This window comes from Bufo bufo, chromosome 6 (genome assembly GCF_905171765.1).
Source record: "Bufo bufo chromosome 6, aBufBuf1.1, whole genome shotgun sequence".
In the NCBI taxonomy this organism is placed as follows: Eukaryota; Metazoa; Chordata; class Amphibia; order Anura; family Bufonidae; genus Bufo; species Bufo bufo.
The window spans coordinates 318,868,650-318,887,778 of NC_053394.1; the positions used below are offsets into that span (position 1 = coordinate 318,868,650).

A 19,129-nucleotide genomic window follows, 5' to 3' on the forward strand; every position below is an offset into this window, starting at 1 on the left:
GCCACAACACGCACAACCTTGAGGCGGATGGGCTACAACAGCAGAAGACGCCACCGGGTACCACTCATCTCCACTACAAATAGGAAAAAGAGGCTACAATTTGCACGAGCTCACCAAAATTGGACTGTTGAAGACTGGAAAAATGGTTTCTTGAACATGACAATGAGTTCACTGTACTAAAATGGCCCCCACAGTCACCAGATCTCAACCCAATAGAGCATCTTTGGGATGTGGTGGAACGGGCGCTTCGTGCCCTGGATGTGCATCCCTCAAATCTCCATCAACTGCAAGATGCTATCCTATCAATATGGGCCAACATTTCTAAAGAATGCTATCAGCACCTTGTTGAATCAATGCCACGTAGAATTAAGGCAGTTCTGAAGGCAAAAGGGGGTCCAACACCGTATTAGTATGGTGTTCCTAATAATTCTTTAGGTGAGTGTATATGTTTGTGAGTATATATACTGAATGAAGTATAGAACTGAAAGTATATTTTCATTTTCTCTGTACCACTGTCGACAACAATTCCAAACTATCCCAGACATGTAAGTTGTGCACTGCATGTGAGATGCTGCATGCTGCTGCATAGGGCACCGCCTCCAGCCTCTCCTGTGCCTTATGCCTGCATTTGTGGCTCTCCATATGCTTAGCCTCCTATTTTTATGTGCTTTGGTCACATCTACATTTGTGATGCCTAGGCACATCCTCATGGAAGTTACCAGAGTTACTGCCTGCAGACAGTGATTTTCACATTTAAATAAATGCCCCCTATGTTGAAGTTTCATGTTGTCCTGTTGCTGTTTATTTTATGTATTTCTTTTACTATTGCAAGAAAGATAGGGCATGCATGTGCTATTTCTCCTGCCAAGAGCCGGGTCTACAGATCTCTCATTCTGTACTGTGCATTCATTCAGCTGGAAGACGGCGCAGTTCCACTGCTTCACCTTCTGACCCCCATAAACAAGTCACATTAAACCTCTTCCTATCCTAGCTCCACTCTCCCTTTTAGGATATTACATTGTGTGCCATCTAAATCTCATTAGCCTGGCGTCCTTGAAAAGGCCACTGCAATTTAGAAATAAAAAGAAAAGGCTGATTTAGGATCCGTAGGACGGGATGGGGGAGAAAGTAATCCCGATGAACTCAGGCCTGCCACAGGTGACCCCTATTACCGCGCCAGTCCATCATAAACCAGCCTGCTAAAGCACAGATTTATAAGGAGCCCTTCTGTTATCTCTAGCTAATAGATGCTCATATTTTCTTGCTACCTCACCAGTCAGATTTCTTATCTTGTGTGATATAAAAGGTCAATATATCTTTGAAACTAAAGTAAAACTATAACGTAACATAATCTGGTCATAGGTATAAAATTACTGGCAGCCGGAAGATCTTTCAGCCTATAACAGGGATGTCCAATCCTGTGGTATCCTGGTGGGCCAGTCTGGCCCTGCCTTAATATACAATGGGGGAAATTTATCAAAACAAGCTATTACCGAATAATTGCATTAGAAATCTGTCCCATGGTTTTGTCAACTACACGTTTAGGGCTCATGCACACAACCGTATGTATTTTGCGGTCCGCAAAAAATACGGAACGGACACGGAAAGAAAATATGTTCGTGTGCATGAGCCCTTACAGTCATGTCTTGTATACAAAATTTGGGCTAGGGCTCCACTGCCTTAGGGCTCATTCACACAAACGTAATTTTTTTTCACATCCAATCTGCATTTTTTGCGGGTCAGATGCGGACCCATTCACTTCAATCGGGCCGTAAATGATGCGGACATCACACCGCGTGCTGTCCGCATTCGTATGTCCGTTCCATGGCATGTGCAAAAATATGAAACATGTCCTATTCTTGCTCGGATTACGGACAATGACAGGACCGTTCCCTTTTGGAGTCACCCACGATTCAAGGTAAACTCACAGCATTATTACAACTTCTAAATGGAAGGTTGCAAGCGATCTGCATCCTCCTTTGTGCGTGCTCCGCCTTCACAGATACGCATAGCTCACTCCCCTCGGTTATCTGCGTATGCATTCTGCTACTGTTCAGCGCTTGAAGATGTAGCTCAGGATGGCCCAGTAATGCAGTCACATAAGTGAATCATGTTACTACTGCCATCTTGCTCTACTCTGCTCACATAGGCCACATTTGGGCAACCAGAGGCCTTCTAACGTGAAGCTCTGCTAAAATATGAGAAGTTTTACAGCTTATTGTGACACAAGAAACAGCTAAGCGGCCAACTCTTTTAATATTGAGTTCAATGGGAGGAGATTTATTTGCCAGTTCTGGCGTCATTTTGGGCAAACAAAAAAACCTTTTACACTACATTTATTAAGAGATTGTTTGCCTTTCTGCGTTTTCTACAGAACCCACAGTGTGGCCGGACTTGCAGTGGTACTCATAGTTACCTGATCACCGACACTGGGTTCCAGCTCCATCGCTGCTCCGTCAGCTCTGCAGATCTCCCTGTGTTAACATTCAGATTGACACTGGGTCAGATGACTGCTACAGCCAATGACTGGCTGCAGCGGTGACATGCCACCTATGCGACACGTGACCTAGTGACAAGATGCATGGGGGAGATGTCACCACTGTGGCCAGTCATTGGCTGTAGAAGTCACATGATCAGGGTCAAACCTGATGTTGACGCAAGGAGACCTGGGACCTACAGAGCTGGCGGGGCAGCGATGGAGCCAGATCCCAGTAATGGGGGTCAGATAAGTATGATTCCCATAGTGGATCAGGACATGCTGTGGGGACTGTGGGAAACGTGCAGAAAGGTGAACAACCCCTTTAAGCGTTTTAGACACTTTTACACAAAAGGCGTGGCTTATCAGAAACGGGAGTAAGTGCACTGGGAGGGGGCGTGGTTTAGATGTGGATTTTTTCCTGCAGCAAAGCAGGGTGACCATTGACATCCATTATTGATTTGTTTGCCTAAAGTAGGCTACGTTCACACTAGCGTTTTAGTTTTCAGGTATTGAGATCTGTCACAGGGGCTCAATACCGGAAAAAACGCTTCAGTTTTGTCCCCATTCATTATCAATGGGGCCAAAACTGAACAGAACGGAATGCACCAAAATGCATTCTGTTCCATTTAGTTGCGTTACCATACCGGAGAGCAAACAGTAACATGTTGTAGTTTGCTTTCCGTCCTGGGATGCGGAGCAAGATGGATCCGGCATGACCCTCCATGCAAGTCAATGGGGACGAATCAGTTTTCTCTGACACAATAGAAAACTGATCCGTCCCCCATTGACTTTCAGTGGAGTTCATGACGGATCCGTCTTGGCTATGTTAAAGATAATACAACCAGATCTGTTCATAACGGATGCAGACGGTTGTATTATCGGTAACGGAAGCGTTTTTGCTGAACCCTGAAGGTTCCAGTAAAAACGCCTGTGTGAAAGTAGCCGTAAATGGATGCACACACCTATTTGCAAGACACACCCAAGGGTCTTTATAGCAAAAAAACTGTGAATACAAGCAGATCATGTATGTGAATCTCAGCTGGATATCCTTCTTGGATGTGAAACTGTCATAGCACAAAAGAAAATGCAACTTTGTAACAATAAATCGATTTTTATTATACTTTTGGATTACAACAATGCTTCAATTCTCAAACCAACACAAGCTTCCACACCTCTCCAGAACACAATGTGCGTCATCTGTGTGTGTATATATACATATAAACATACATACATATATACACACATTACATAGGTTTTACACAGGCGCCTCCTCTATGCTCTGTACAATGGGCGTGAACTGTGTGCGCATATAAATACATTGATGGAGACAGAATCAGCAGGACAAAAGCAAACTCTTAATGCTTGTTAATTGGTTTACACCGCCATTGACTTGCGTTTTCGATGAGTTTCATTATTTTTTTTGTCTAAGGCAATCCAGAAATAACTGTAACAGTCACAGGCCAGCGCCTAACTATGGTTACACAACACTGGCCAAGGCAAAAGCTGCCATTTCTGTGCATTGGATGCCCGTATTACCGCACAGAGTGAAAACTCTACACACTCTATTTACAGCCATTAGGCACGTTCTCACATGATGGAGCAGCTCTTGGCACGGTCCTTGCGTATTTCTGTCTCGTTTAATAGTTCAGTCCGTCCAGGCAGCTGTGAGACACGTTTCAGTCCCCTCTTGGAGTTGCTGCGCTTGAGGTTCTTGTGAACACGGTTAACAGAAGCCAAGGTGGTGACGTGAAAGACGTCTCTCACGCTGTTCTCTGACACCTTAGAAGAACATTCGACGTAGGCCACAGCTCCAATCTGACGGGCCTGAGTGCTACCCTGGAATAACAGAGAGAAAGATCAGTTTATGATATCACCCATTCGTTGAGCCGTAATACAGATGCATAACTTGCAGCAACCATCCCCCCCGTAAGGGAAAGAATGATCGCTACTACTACAGCATGAAAGATGTGATCACTTGATTAACAAGCGTTTGCTCATTCATTGGTCAATTATTGAGAACGAGTGTTCGTACAAACTTTCGTCCCTTATAATTGTCATGATCGCTATTAGAGATGAGCGAGCTTTTGGAAAACTCCATTTGGCTGCTTCACCGAACTTTACAAAAAAATTTTGCTTTGTGACTAATTACTTTTGTTGTACCCCATCATTGTACCTCTCAGATGCCACGTTCATACATGATCGCGGCATCTGAGAATAAAAGCTGTGTAAAATTAACAAAAAAAGAAATGAAATAATAATTACCACCTCCATTTGCTCGTGACAGGCCGGCCACATCATCTTGCTTGAAGATCTTGCGTGAAATCTCGAGTGGCCCGAGATGACGTTGTCACGTCGGCCAGTGTGGTGATGTCATATGATTTCAGCCAAGATCTTCAATCAAGATGGAGGCGGCCGGCCCGTCGCGGGCAAATTGAGGAGGCAAGTATGATTTTGCTTGTTTTTTACACTATTTCAAGTTAAATCGATTTGCTACCAAGAAGCAGGAGGAAATTCGGGTTCACGGCTAATCAAATTTATCCTGAAATTCGGATTAAATTCCACTTCATTCATCTCTAATTGCCATCTTGTATAAAAGAGATCCACAACACAGGGTTTCTATCTTTGGTGTTCTTTGAATCCCTGTGTCATGTACTGTCGTCTCAGGCCCACCACTAGGCCTGAAACAGTTTATCAGTTTTGTCTGGAGTGTTACTTTAGACATTCTGTTAAACTTGTCATGGTATACGTCAAAAAAAGGCTGAAGCAACTTTAGATTTTTATTTTTATCCATATGGACATCCTTTTAGGTGAACTGGGCATCTTGTAGTTAGGCAGACCAGATCATTGGACAGTTTACAGCAGCAGAAGATAAGTGTGTTGACCTTGCGTGAGACAGTGACCTCTTTATTTATGGGATTACTATGCTGAAGACAGGACAAAATAGAGGTCACAGAATAGGAAACTACCGCTCACCATCAACAATCTGCCCCAATAAAGTTCATTTTTATGATTTGTGTTTTAATGTGGTCAAATAGTCAAGCAGGGACCCTTTCTCAATTATAAGAAAATTAAAAGGGTTGTTCAATATTTTCTACTATTTTATGGCAACTATTAAAAGCTAGAGATAATATAATTTTATTCTATACTGTAATGAAATAACATTTTACAGGGAAGAACAGTATGATATATAATTAAGCCATTTTTCACTGAAAATTCGCTTCAAGGGGAATCTCACTTTATATATTATTACAATGAAACATATTGATTTGAGGATATACTGTGTTGGGCATGTAGAGATGAGGACATACAGTCCTGATCAAAAGTTTAAGACCACTTGAAAAATGGCAAAAAATCATATTTAGCATGGCTGGATCTTAACAAGGTTCCAAGTAGAGCTTTAACATGCAACAAGAAGAAATGGGAGCATTCAATTTTATGAAAACAACAAATAAACTGAAACAGGCAGTTTTTCAGCTGATCAAAAGTTTAGGACCACATCTCCAAAAAACCTTTAAACCCCCCCAAAACAGAAATCCAACTTCCAAACATGAACTCAGTAATGAGTAGCTCCGCCGTTATTGTTTATCACTTTAAAAATTTGTTTCGGCATGCTTGATGCAAGCGTTTCCATGAGGTGAGTGGGAACATTTCTCCAAGTGGTGAAGACGGCCGCACGAAGGCCATATACTGTCTGGAACTGTTGTCCATTTTTGTAAACTTCCCTTGCCACCCATCTCCAAAGGTTCTCAATTGGATTTAGATCAGGGGAACACGCAGGATGGGCGAAAAGAGTGATGTTATTCTCCTGGAAGAAGTCCCATGTCCTGCGGGCATTGTGTACTGCAGGGTTGTCCGGTTGAAAAACCCAGTCGTTACCACACAGATGAGGGCCCTCAGTCATGAGGAATGCTCTCTGCAACATCTGGACATAGCCAGCGGCCGTTTGACACCCCTGCACTTCCTGAAGCTACATTGTTCCACTGAAGAAAAAAGCACCCCAGACCATTATGGCGCCCCCTCCACTGTGGCGCGTGGAAAACATCTCAGGTGGGATCTGCTTGTCATGCCAGTAACATTGGAAACCATCAGGACCATCAAGGTTAAATTTTTTCTCATCAGAGAATAAAACTTTCTTCCACCTTGCAAAGTCCAAACTAGCAGTTCTGTGGCGTTCAAGGAGACGAGGTCTTTGAAGACGTTTTTTGCTTTTGAAGCCCTTTAGTCTCAGATACCGTCTGATGGTTATGGGGCTGCAGTCAGCACCAGTAAGGGCCTTAATTTGGGTAGAGGATCATCCAGTGTTTTGACGGACAGCCAATTGGATCCTCCGGCTCAGTGCTGATGACATTTTTTTTGGTCTTCCACTTGACTTTTTTGTTCCATAACCCTCAGGATCATTTAAGAAATTCCAAATGACTGTCTTACTGCGTCCCACCTCAGCAGCGATGGCGCGCCGTGAGAGACCCTGCTTATGCAGTTCAACAACCCGACCACGTTCAAAAAGGGAGAGTTTTTTTGCCTTTGCCATCACAACATGTGACTACCTGACAGAAAATGACAATGAATCCACATCTTTGCACAGATTTGGCCTTTTAAAGGCATGTGGTTCTAAAATTTTGATCAGCTGAAAAACAGCCTGTTTCAGTTTAATCGTTATTTTCAATTAATTGAATGCTCAAAAAATGTTTTGTCTCACTCCCATTTCTTCTTGTTGCATGTTGAAGCTCTACTTGGAACCTTGTTAAGATCCAACAATGTAAAATATGATTTTTTTGCCATTTTTCAAGTGGTCTTAAACTTTTGATCAGGACTGTATCTATAATTTGCACACTGTTGTTATTCTACAGTTCCATTTTCATTTAAAGGGGTTGTCCAGGTTCAGAGCTGAACCCGGACATACCTCCATTTACACCCCGGCAGCCCCCCTAACATGAGCCATTGGAGCAGTTCATGCTCCGATGCTCTCCTTTGCCCTGTGCTGAATCGCGCAGGGCAAAAGCATTTTTTGGAGATCTGGTGATGTACCGGGGCTCTCTGTGGGGCTGCCAGGAACCCCGGTGACGTCACCGGCACTGATGGGCGGGATTTAGCACCGCCCTAGCCAGTAAAACGGCTAGGGCAGCACTAAAGCCCGCCTATCAGAGCCGGTGACGTCGCCGAACACACTGCCGGGCGGAAATTTCCGCCCATCAGTGTTTTATGATAAACAAAAGAGCCCGTGCCCTGTGCGATTTAGCGCAGGGCAAGGGAGAGCATCGGAGCATGACATGCTCCGATGCTAGCCGCAGGGGGGCTGCCTGGGTGACAATAAGGGTATGTCCGGGTTCAGCTCTGAACCCGAACAACCCCTTTAAGTAGTTTCGGCACCTAGATTTATTCCAGTTCTGATACTCTGGAGTAGTTCCAGAGCGCAGCAACCCATTGAAACAGCTGATCGGTAAGGGTGATAGGAGTCAGAAACCCATCAATATGACCCATCAATGGGTCATCAGTATTACAGTACTAGTAAATGCCCTTAATTTGTGAAGATATACAGAATATACAGTCACATGGACCCACACTTCTAATACTAATGTCACCTGAAGGACTATTGGGCCTTCTCAGGCATCAGGGCCCGAATGTGTCTACTATGGGCCCTATTACAGCACACGATTTTCAGGCCAATAATCGGGTACAAGCTTTTATTGGCATGCTCATTTCCAATAATTGGCCCGTATAATCAAGCAGCCAATGTACGAGCAAACGCTCATTCATCAGCTGATGGGCACCTTTCATCAGGATGAATGATGCACAATTATAGGTGGTAGATGTCCCTGAGTAATAACGGGTGTGCTGCCGATAACAGACAGAGCTGAATAAGGTGGGAACGACTGTTTGCATTAGCCGGTGCAAACAAGCACCAATGGAGGTGTTATCATCCATTGGCGCTCGCACTGCCCAAACATTGAGCAGTGTAATAAGACCCTACCTCTGCATCCCATACAGCTGTGCCCCTGGAATAATCTGAGACAGACTGGTTTCTAGGGAAGCCTTGACTGACACATCTAAGTAAGAAGCAGTCGCAACCATACTTTCTCAAAAGGCTTTTCATCTCTACCGTACAGAACAGGAAAACCAGTCACGTTATGCCATTGCCTATATCAACCTGCACTATGTATCACATTTTTCTAAAAGTAACAAATATAGAAACTTAGAAACATAGAGCCAAATCTGAATTTCAGGGAAAATTTGTTTTGCCGCAAAGCTGAATTTCCTTGTGCTTCGTGGTAACTAATCGATTTTCCCTGACTGGCAATAAAACAAAAAAAATCATACTTACCTCATCCGTTTGAGCGCGAAGAGCCGGCCGCACCCATCTTAACTGAAGATCCCACGTGAAATCCCGTGCACAGTGACATATAACGTCACCACGCCAGCTGACCTGATGAAGTCATCACAGGCCACGTGAGATTTTGCGCTAGATCTTCGATCAAGATGGCAGCGATTTTCTTTCTTTATTTTTTAAATTTTACACTGATCAGCTATGAGTGCGGCATCCGAGGGGTACAATGATTGGGAGCGGCGCAATCTGTCATTGCACCCACTACTTACAAAGAAATGCGCTTTGTGACAATTTAATTTGTCACAAAGCGAATTTTTGGGCAAAATTCGGCAAAGCAGCCGAATCGAATTTTTCAATACTTCGCTCATCACTAATAATAATCTTTATTTATATAGTACAAACATATTGTGCAGCACATTACAAATCAAATAGTTGTAAAATGTATCCAGTAAATGCAACAAATGAACAAATAAGCCACTGCTGCCATGTTCCGACTACAGAGGTCCTGTATCCACTAAGGATACGGGGTAATTTACTGTCATTTGAAAGCAGAAATGTGACTGGACGTGGCGCCATTAGTACCGCCATTAGAAGGCGATTTTTATGTTAATACAGATTCTTGTGTCATAACGGGACATCTCACTGAAACTAAATTTAGTAATGGCCACAGTCCAGCTTCTATTAACATCTACGACTACTCATGCAACTTCTAAAGTTTTGACACCGCCTGTAAGCCAGATCCTCCGTAAATTCATTTTCCCCTCCGTATACATAAATAACATTTTCTCTTTGTCATTTTTGTTTAGTCTGCTGTGAACTGGCTGAAGAAAACACGGTTTCAGTCCCCAATTTACTTATGGGAATGTAAACATCTTCCCTTCGGGGCTGGAAAGGATGTGGATTAGGACATGGAAGGAATGAAGTGTGGGAACTGTATAAACACAGGCCGAGACATGCCATTTTAGGAACACAGGCAGTTTCTCATCATACACCAGGAGTCCCATCTCAAATCGTAGTATTTTTTTTGGCACACATATAATGCACATATTTGTACTTTCATACTGGTCTAATATTATATGGCACCACAAATATACATATTAACAGACTCACATTTACCGATGCATCTATTACTGTATATGCACAGGAGAATCTCAGGTGTCCTATTAGCATTGCCCATGTACATGTCGATGATCGGGGGTGCCCCACTGGTTGGTCCCCTACCACCACTGGTTGGTCCTCTACCAAGCCAACGTCTATGTCTAAGGATGTGCATTAATGTTTTTTTCCCAGAAAACCAAAAGGCCAAACCATTTTTATTTATATTTTACTTTTATTCTGAGATATGATGGCTTGCAATTACTGGCCCAGAGGCTGAGAGAGATTCTGATGGTAACATTTCTTGTTCTAATTTCATTAAAGGAAGTCTGTTACGTCCAAAATTGGTTTCAAAGTAAGGGTACCACCACGTACAGTAGATCCACGAATCATAACCATATCTGTCTTAAATGTTTTATGCTAAAAATCTTTTTGGTGCACCGTGGGCCACTCCATTTGGTGCACCATCGCTCCACCAGTAACATAACAGGTGAGCTACTATGAGGTTTGTGCATGGTATACATAAATGTCCTTACCTGTTCATGTGTGACTGGGATAAGTCTCTGTTTGGACAGTTCCCGTAAAGTGTTCAGATCTGTCCTCATGTCAAGCTTACAGCCTACGAGAATGACCTTGGCACTTGGGCAGAACTCCTGAGTTTCACCTTGCCACTGTGGAGAAAAAAAAAGATAATTAGCTCACAAAATACTCTGGATACTCAGTAATTCGTGTTATCAGCTGCCGCATCGATGACCTTTCTTCTCCAACTAAACGAGAGACTCTAATATGTTCATAAAAAAAGAAAATTGCAAAAAAAAAAATATAACAACCTCAGCTCCTCAACTCCCAGGAGTTTATTATTGCTATATATTTCTGAACGTGGAGGATGTCTACTTGTTACACAGCATTAAAGGGGTTATCCGAGACTAAAAAATGTCCCCCATATGCACAGACCCCTCACACTGAATCTACTTACCTGGCTCCCTGCGCCACTCCTGGTCCCCACACCACTGCTCCTGCTTCTCTCCATGCATGGATGATAACATCTGACGGGGACAAGTCTCCATAGTGTCACCCGCGATGCTAGAGGCTCGTCCCCGTCACCGCCTGACATTGGCTGCTCCTCCCACCGGATGTTTTCATTCGCACACGGGGAAAAGCAGCAATGGCGGTTCGGGGACCAGGAGCGGTGTGAGGGGCCCGGGCATATGGGGGACATTTTTTAGTCTCCGATAACCCCTTTAATACTACATATGGATTCCTGTTAATGCTGTAGGAACCTTTTAGACTTTACATAAAGTGGCTCATGGCTAGTATACAATGGCAATGATCATCCATAAAGATGAAGTATCTAATACAACATTTAGTTAATGATGACTAGTGGTTTAGTGCCTAATATCAAATCTTGTCCCTGATGGGAAATGGTCCTACAAGCTGCCAATGTTTGAACAGTACAATACTCACTAAGGAACATGAATATAATATATTGAACATTGCCTTCTGATCAGTATACAATACAATTTCCTGGTGGCCAAATCTTCAGTACAAGTCTAGTCCCTAATGGCCAGTTTATAGTACTCCATGATGTCAACATAGAGCTCAATACCCAAAGGCGTCATGTAAAGTAGAGCACTCAATCATCCCTAGCAGTATTGTGACATCTGAAAAAGTTCTGAAAGGCAGATGCTTCATAATAATTGCCTTATTTGCTTCTATACTCTTCTTGGCCATAAATAGAAGTACTTACTCACCATAATATAATGGACACGTGTGGTATATGTCTAATTAGCAGAAAACTTTTAGGCAACTTTGTCAACACTGAAATAGTTCTGGCTGGGTATATACATTTTGCAATTTTCTAAACATGAGGACCTCCATTTGCCCTACACAAAATTATATTGCGTAAAGTACATAATTAATAAGCAGCAAATGACAAGTGTTGCAGGCTGATCCCAAGCAAGGTCACTTAAGAGTGACATCAAGCGAGGAGCCTCACATCGCTCAGTCTCTACCTCTAAGACTGGTGTAGGTCGGTGCTGTATGCTCTCTGAACAGAGGATTAATAAATGATAAGCTCAGCTCTTGAGCCCCTCGAGTTCATTTTCTTGTTTAATGGAACACATTCATTCCCCAAGCTGAATGCTAAGTAGCCAAATTTTTCTTGTAGAGAACAGTTGGCTGCAAATAGACCCCAGTTTCACATAACAAACGAGGCAGCGGATTCAGCAGAAACCTCCCGGCGAGGGCAGGAAGAAGTGCTACGCGCTGACAGCAGGAAGACGTCGCCTGCCTTGTAAAGACTGCTAAAAACAAGTTTGTCCAGTATAACAAATGAGAGGAACGACTGGCTAAATGAGTACAAGTGTCATTACAATAAAGGAAGCTGGCATCAATGGAATCCACTATTATAAGTAAATCTGCAAAGATGTGTCTTACAGCTACACAGGAGACTACGGTTTGATACTGGTCACTTACATATCTGTATCTGCTAAGAATGATAATCTCCATAATGACATACATCATCTGCATATAGAACGGTTAACTAGGGACTACACTGGAAATAATATGTATGGAGAAGAATAGGAAACGTGGTCAATATAACGTGTTCAGTATATATGCTTAAGGCTACTTTCACACTTGCGGTAGCCTTTTCCGGAAGGCTGTTCCGGGGGGGAACAGCCTGCCAGATCCGTGCTACCGCGAGTCCACCGTGCCACCAGAGATCCTCTCCGGCCCCACTCACAATAATGGGGGAGGGCCGCAGTATCGCGAAAAAGCCGAGAGGCGGACGGACAAAAACCGCAGCGCGCTGTAGTTTGCCGTGCTGCCCCAGGACTCCGCCCCACCCCCATTATAGTGGATGGGGCCGGAGTGGACCTTCGGCAGCACGGTGCACTCGCGGTAGCATGGATCCGGCAGGCTGTTCCCCTGCCGGAACAGCCTGCCGGACAAGGCTACCGTAAGTGTCAAAGTAGCCTAAAGGGAGTCTGTCACTAACATGACCAGTTTTAACTGAGGGGAGGAGTTAGGCACGAGTAAGGCAGGAGGGCCTGGGCACTTGAGGCAAAGGCTCTGCTCTTGGGCACTTGAGGCAAACACTCTGCTCCTGGGCACTTGAGGCAAACACTCTGCTCCTGGGCACTTGAGGCAAACACTCTGCTCCTGGGCACTTGAGGCAAACACTCTGCTCCTGGGCACTTGAGGCAAACACTCTTCTCCTGGGCACTTGAGGCAAACACTCTGCTCCTGGGCACTTGAGGCAAACACTCTGCTCCTGGGCACTTGAGGCAAACACTCTGCTCCTGGGCACTAGAGGCAAACAGTCTGCTCCTGGGCACTTGAGGCAAACACTCTGCTCCTGGGCACTTGAGGCAAACACTCTGCTCCTGGGCACTTGAGGCAAACACTCTGCTCCTGGGCACTTGAGGCAAACACTCTGCTCCTGGGCACTAGAGGCAAACAGTCTGCTCCTGGGCACTTGAGGCAAACACTCTGCTCCTGGGCACTTGCAATGGATCATTAGCAGATCATAAAAACTACTTTGTCGGTGATTTGGAGGATATGAAAAACTAAACACAGGTAACATCTGTGTCATGTCTTTGTGTCCCACTGAACGATGCGAATAGTTTAAAACCAGTCAGGTTGGATTTTCCTGGCTAACACTATTGATGACCAAGCCTCAGAAAAGGTCATCAATATCAGATCAGTGAGAGTCCAGCACCCATCATCCTCACCAGTCAGCTGCTACTATCATGGCCACTACACTTCGAATTGAGCTGTGTGTCCAGTTCCATTCTCAGTAGTAGTTCCGGTTGCAAGTAACAGCCAATCTGTGGGGGTGCAGGGTCTCGAGCCCCCTCTGATCTGATATTGATGACCTATCTTCAGAATAGGTCATTAATATCTTTAGCCTGTAAAACCCTATTGGAGGGCAGCTGCCAGCAGATTTGTACATATGACACTGACTGACCTGTTACATGTGCTCTTGGCAGCTGAAGACATCTGTGTTGGTCCCATGTTCATATGTGTCCGCATTGCTGATAAAAATGATGTTTTAATATATGCAAATGAGCCTCTAGGTGCAAAGGGGGTGTTACCATTACACCTAGAGGCTCAGCTGCAACTGCTGCGTCCTTTGATTGGCAGTGAAAACATCATCATGCCTGGACCTCTCAATCAAAGTGCAGAGGGTTCGGCAGTTGCAGAGAGAGCAGAGCCTCTATGTGTAACAGCAACGCCCCCGTTGCTCCTAGAGGCTCATTTGCATATATTAAAACATCATTTTTCTCAGCAATGCGGGCACATATGGACATGGGACCAACACAGATGTCTTCAGCTGCCAAGTGCACATGTAACAGGTCAGCCAGTGTCATAGGTACAAATCTGATGCCCTTTAAGACTGGGAGACGTAAGAAAATCTCAAGAAGTACAATCTGGAGATATCAAAGTGTTCCATCACAATGATGACCTTTAAAGGGATTGTCTGGTTTAGGATGAAAAATGTATTTATTTTAGGCGATTCTGTAAATTGAAGGCCAGGAGTCAAGACCCTCAACTATTGGCAATGGTTAGGGGGGACAGTAGCTGCACAGATTCCATCACTCTGGAGAATCCAGGATATCTTTGCATTCCTTTTATATCTAAGAGTAATTATTTTGAAAGTAATGCTTCATTTCCCTGGTGATGGCACCGCAGAGTAATCGAACACTTGCTCCCAGGTTCCTTCACATTTCACAACTGATTGCTGGGGTCATGTATCAGTTTATTGCTCGGAGACCATTCTAAACAAAAGAAAAAGTGTCCAAAGTGGACAACCCCTTTAAAGCTGCCAAAGAATAGAATTAGTAGTAGATATTTCCTATGCATAATCTAAAAGAATAGTAAATTCATGCTTTAAACCTGACCTTTTACTGATGTGATACAGCAAAGAACCAGCTTGTGTAGAAGAAGCAAAACTAGAAGCACTTGGTACCTTGTACAGGGGGTGTTACAACTTGTTGGAAAATCTCTTTTGAATGGGTCAGATTGATAAAACATGATATAAAAAGTCCACAAACCAATATGGAGCATCAGCCAAAGACTTGAAAGCATTACAGAAGGTTTAAGGAAGGCCAGATGTCCATTACATGGTATCCCCCAAGAGACATCCACTTGGCTACCCTAATGCTGACCAAGACATTTTAAGAAAGTCTACATGTTCCTGGATGAAAGAGGACCTTTCATCGGTCCAAACATTGTGAACTAAGTATACAGACATGGAGAGCGGCGCCCAGGGATCTCACTGCACTTACTATTACCCCTGGGCGCCGCTCCGTTCTCCCGTTATGTCCTCCGGTATGTTCGGGGACTTGGTTATAGTAGGCGGAGTCTGCCCTTGTTCTGCTGGGCGTAAGTGCAGTGAGATCCCTGGGCGCCGCTGTATATGTCATGATACTTAGTTCACAATGTTTGGACCGATGAAAAGTCCTCTTGAAGACCGGATACGTAATCTCCTAACGTGTCCGTTTGAGTAATTACTTGCATGCCCTGAATAACAATTCTAGAGCATCTATTCTTATATCCCTTCATTATTCCTGCTAGAAGTTAGGAACAAATTACTAGCAGTTTGCAATGAAGGTACAGATGGGTGTTACCAGTTGGGGATGTGTCCTACACAGTCTGCCACAGTGTCAGACAGCAGGGACACAGACCTAACTGGTAACACCCATCTGGACCTTTATTGCACCCTGCTAGGAATTCCTAACTTCTAGCAGGTATAATAAAGGAATGGCACATCACAGAGTCATAAAGAATAGATGCTTCAGAATTGTTATACAAGTAGTTACTAAAGCAGACATGTCAGGAGAGGTGACAGCTCCTCTTTAAACCCATTCACAATTTCCAGTAGATCACTATACATGTGATTATATCCCCAGCTCCCCTGAAGATGACCTCTGGAACAGACCACAGCTAGGCCTGGCTCACTTGTGCACCCCACACAATTAACCCTTCCAACGCTACAGACTTGAGTGGCTCTGTGACTCTCTTATGGCTAATCAGGAAGACATCGGCGTCTTTGGCGCGGCGTTCCTGTTCACTTTCCCTGGGCTGCCGCTGATTATGGTAGCATCAGATAGTGTTTTCTTATCTCGACCGGAGTGATATGGGAAAACAAAAGAACAAAAATGTGCATCTATTCATCTTGATTCCCCGCAGAGAATACAGCCTCCTCTATTTGATGAAGCATGTCTTGTTTAAATTATAAGTACAAGTTGCTGCAGCGATGAAAGGGATCTGCCGCCTAGACGCGGTGGGCCTTCCTGCCATCCTCATGCACACTGCATAATGAAGTTTCGGGAAGAATCTCATTGCCAGCCCCTCGCTGCTCTGTGGAATGAAACACACAAGTGTTGATTGCTCAGCATCATTATGTACGAGCTGCAATGTTCTCATGGAAATGCTTCCTTCTCGTAAGCAGGCATGTTACCAGCAAGAAAAGAAGGCAATGCCGCCACATCCTGCAGAACAATCCTTGTGAATCCAACATACTGAATCGCCCAGCGCAGTGGTGCAGTAATGGGGGGTGTAGGGGGTCGCATGGGAAACTGGGGCCCAAAGCCCCTGGTAAAACAGTGAGGATTTGGGGGTCTCCAAGTACATAATTTAACAACGTCAACCTGATATAAGTGCAACACAATTCTAGCGTACTTTTGCTGCAAGCCCCGAAGTATGGGAGTGGTAGTGTCTGCGGCTACAACAATTACTCACAGTGGCAATCCTCCCAACGATGCTCCATCGGGCAAGGGAAGTGAAAGGAGGGCACACAATTTCTTCCCTCAGGGCACAACCTGATGTTAGGGCTCCTGCCTGATGGTAGTTGGGGTGCTCTTGATGTTGTGGGTGCAAGGCAATAGGTGTAGGTGCAGTGGCCAGTGTATGGTGCTGGAGTCAGTAACCAGGCCAGTTGTAGAAGAAAGTCTCTCTTTACTAAAGTACAGAATGGGATTTGTACTACATCCAACAGTATCAAAGCGCAGTTCCAAACAATTACAAATCTTCCCAGATAGCAATATATTGGATATAGCCCAGGATGGGGATTGTAGTACTCCTTCCCTCTATCTCTCCACAATCTCTCTATGCAGAATCTAGGGCTGTAATTCCCAGCTGAGGGGTACAGGATTAAGATACGGTGGGCCTGACCGCGTCCAAGAGTGAAGAGCGTATTAGCAATGTCCCTTTCACTGCAGTAAAGTCTTAAACAGTGAATACCTTACTGACTGACTCTGGTGCTCTTCCTTACAGGTCCTGAACCTTCTAGTTCCTTCCCTTCTCTTTTTGAGGTGCTATGTTTTTGGGTTTTTTTTTCACTAGATCTCTCGGCTAGTCCTCTTAGAAATGAGCAAATGTAGCTTCTTTTGACTTCCTCAGCTATAAGAACTGACTGAGCTAGTGGCGGACCTAAGTTCCTCTCCTAGCTTCCTACAGGGGCACTAACCCCACCTAATCCATACAAAACTATGCTGGGTTGTACAATGCATTAAATAACATTATATAACGCTTAAATAACCAGAAACAGTTTGCAAGCACCATATTCTGGGGTACTGCACATGACGTGTGCCACATTTAAAGGGAATGACCTATTATTTAAACCAAGTCTCTGTGTTAAACATATTTTAAAGATTCTTTGGTGATGGTATTTTAAAATTTCCATGTCGCTATCTTTAAAAGTGTTGTCCGGAGTTTTTTTTTAAGTGATGGCCTATTCTCTGAATAGGCATTCACTACCTGATTGGTGGTGGACACCCTGAACCCCCACCAATCAGTCAATCAGACAGCACCAGTAGCACTGTGACAGCAGGGGCTACCCACTAATGTCTACGGCAGCAGCGCTGTAGTAGTGAGCTCCCATCACTCTATTGTCAACAGAGCTACTCAGACCAGCTGATCGGCAGGACTGCGGGTTGTCTCACTCCTCCTGCCTATCAACTAGTAATGCCCTATCACTTAAAAAACCCTGGACAACTCCATCCGGAAGTTTTCGTACTGGCCACTAATCCTAATAATAGGTGCCACTTCTTGGTCTGTACAGATCATGTTTCAGTAGTCATATCAATATCATCACAGGGAGGATTAAAATGATAGATAACTCATAAATATATAACACAGGAGTCACCATTAACAATAGGTGATATCACAGCTTATCTACTCCTCCCTGACCTCTGCACAGGTCACGGAGCATGTATTGAACCCCCCCCCCCCATTAGAAGTCAACATTTCACATGCTTACTGTATCAATATGTTTTTGGACTGGACAAAATGTAAAATAAAGAATAAAAAATAAAAAAAGAAGAAGTCAATGAGGTCCCTTGCTGACCATTGTGTCTATGGCCCATGGTGGCTGCCGTAAAGCGTATCTCTAAATGCTGTTGAGAACAGCTCAGACAAGACGGCTGCCCCCATAGTCATGTTCAGGAAATAGAATTTAAAAAAATCTACAATCAGAACATAAAAACTGATTACAATAAACCAGATTTCTTAACATTAATATTGCCTAATATATTAACACAATATAAAAAAAGTGATTAATGAATGTTTAATATATGAAATGACTGTGGAAATATTGATTTATAGGGTTCGGTTACCACGTTCAGATTAACATGACGACAAGGACTAATGACCTCTACTAACTGGTGACAAGCACTTTGGATCCAGTTGCCAAAATTCATAAAATTAACTATTGAGCTGCCTGGCGGGATGATATCAGCTATGACTCGCATTCTCCTAAGGCTTGCTTGTGTATAGGAGACATCTCTGCTGCCGCAGGACTCGCCATATTGCACCCTTTGTTTGTTGTAATCTCTAACGCTCTGCACCCACAGTTGGTTGTACATGGAAAGAAATTACACAAACATACAAACGCCCACGCGCGCAAACTGCCATACGGTCTTCGCTCTCGTAATCGGGCCAGCGAGTCTATCGACCGCAGCCTGCCAGCAGAGACTTGAGGCTGGAGTGGCTGAACGGAGGATCTGTATGAGCGCGAACACGTGAAATCGTCTCCAGAGCATCTTGTGCAGAGCGCTTTGTTGTGAACGATGTCCATTCACCCAGCAAGCCTGTTATTACAGCTACTGTGGAATTACAAAGGGGCTGGAATCCAGAGGAAGAAACCAGCTGCTGCTTCTCCCCGCAATGTCTCTGCCTGCATCTTTTATTCTAATGCTGGAGAGCAATAGGCTCAAGAAATCCCAGCC

At 44.1% G+C, this 19,129-nt stretch overlaps 1 protein-coding gene across 1 annotated transcript in view; it reads right to left on the reverse strand.

The window, feature by feature from the left end:
• Window positions 1–3,574: 3,574 nt before the first annotated feature.
• RND2 (Rho family GTPase 2) overlaps window positions 3,575–19,129 on the reverse strand; it is a 95,844-nt gene continuing 80,289 nt past the window's right edge. Inside the window, exons 4-5 of the mRNA XM_040436517.1 lie at window positions 10,433–10,567; window positions 3,575–4,315 (exon numbers count right to left, since the gene is read on the reverse strand). Coding sequence (XP_040292451.1) covers window positions 4,067–4,315; window positions 10,433–10,567 — 384 coding nt within the window. The 3' untranslated portion in view covers window positions 3,575–4,066. The remainder of the gene's footprint in view (window positions 4,316–10,432; window positions 10,568–19,129) is intronic.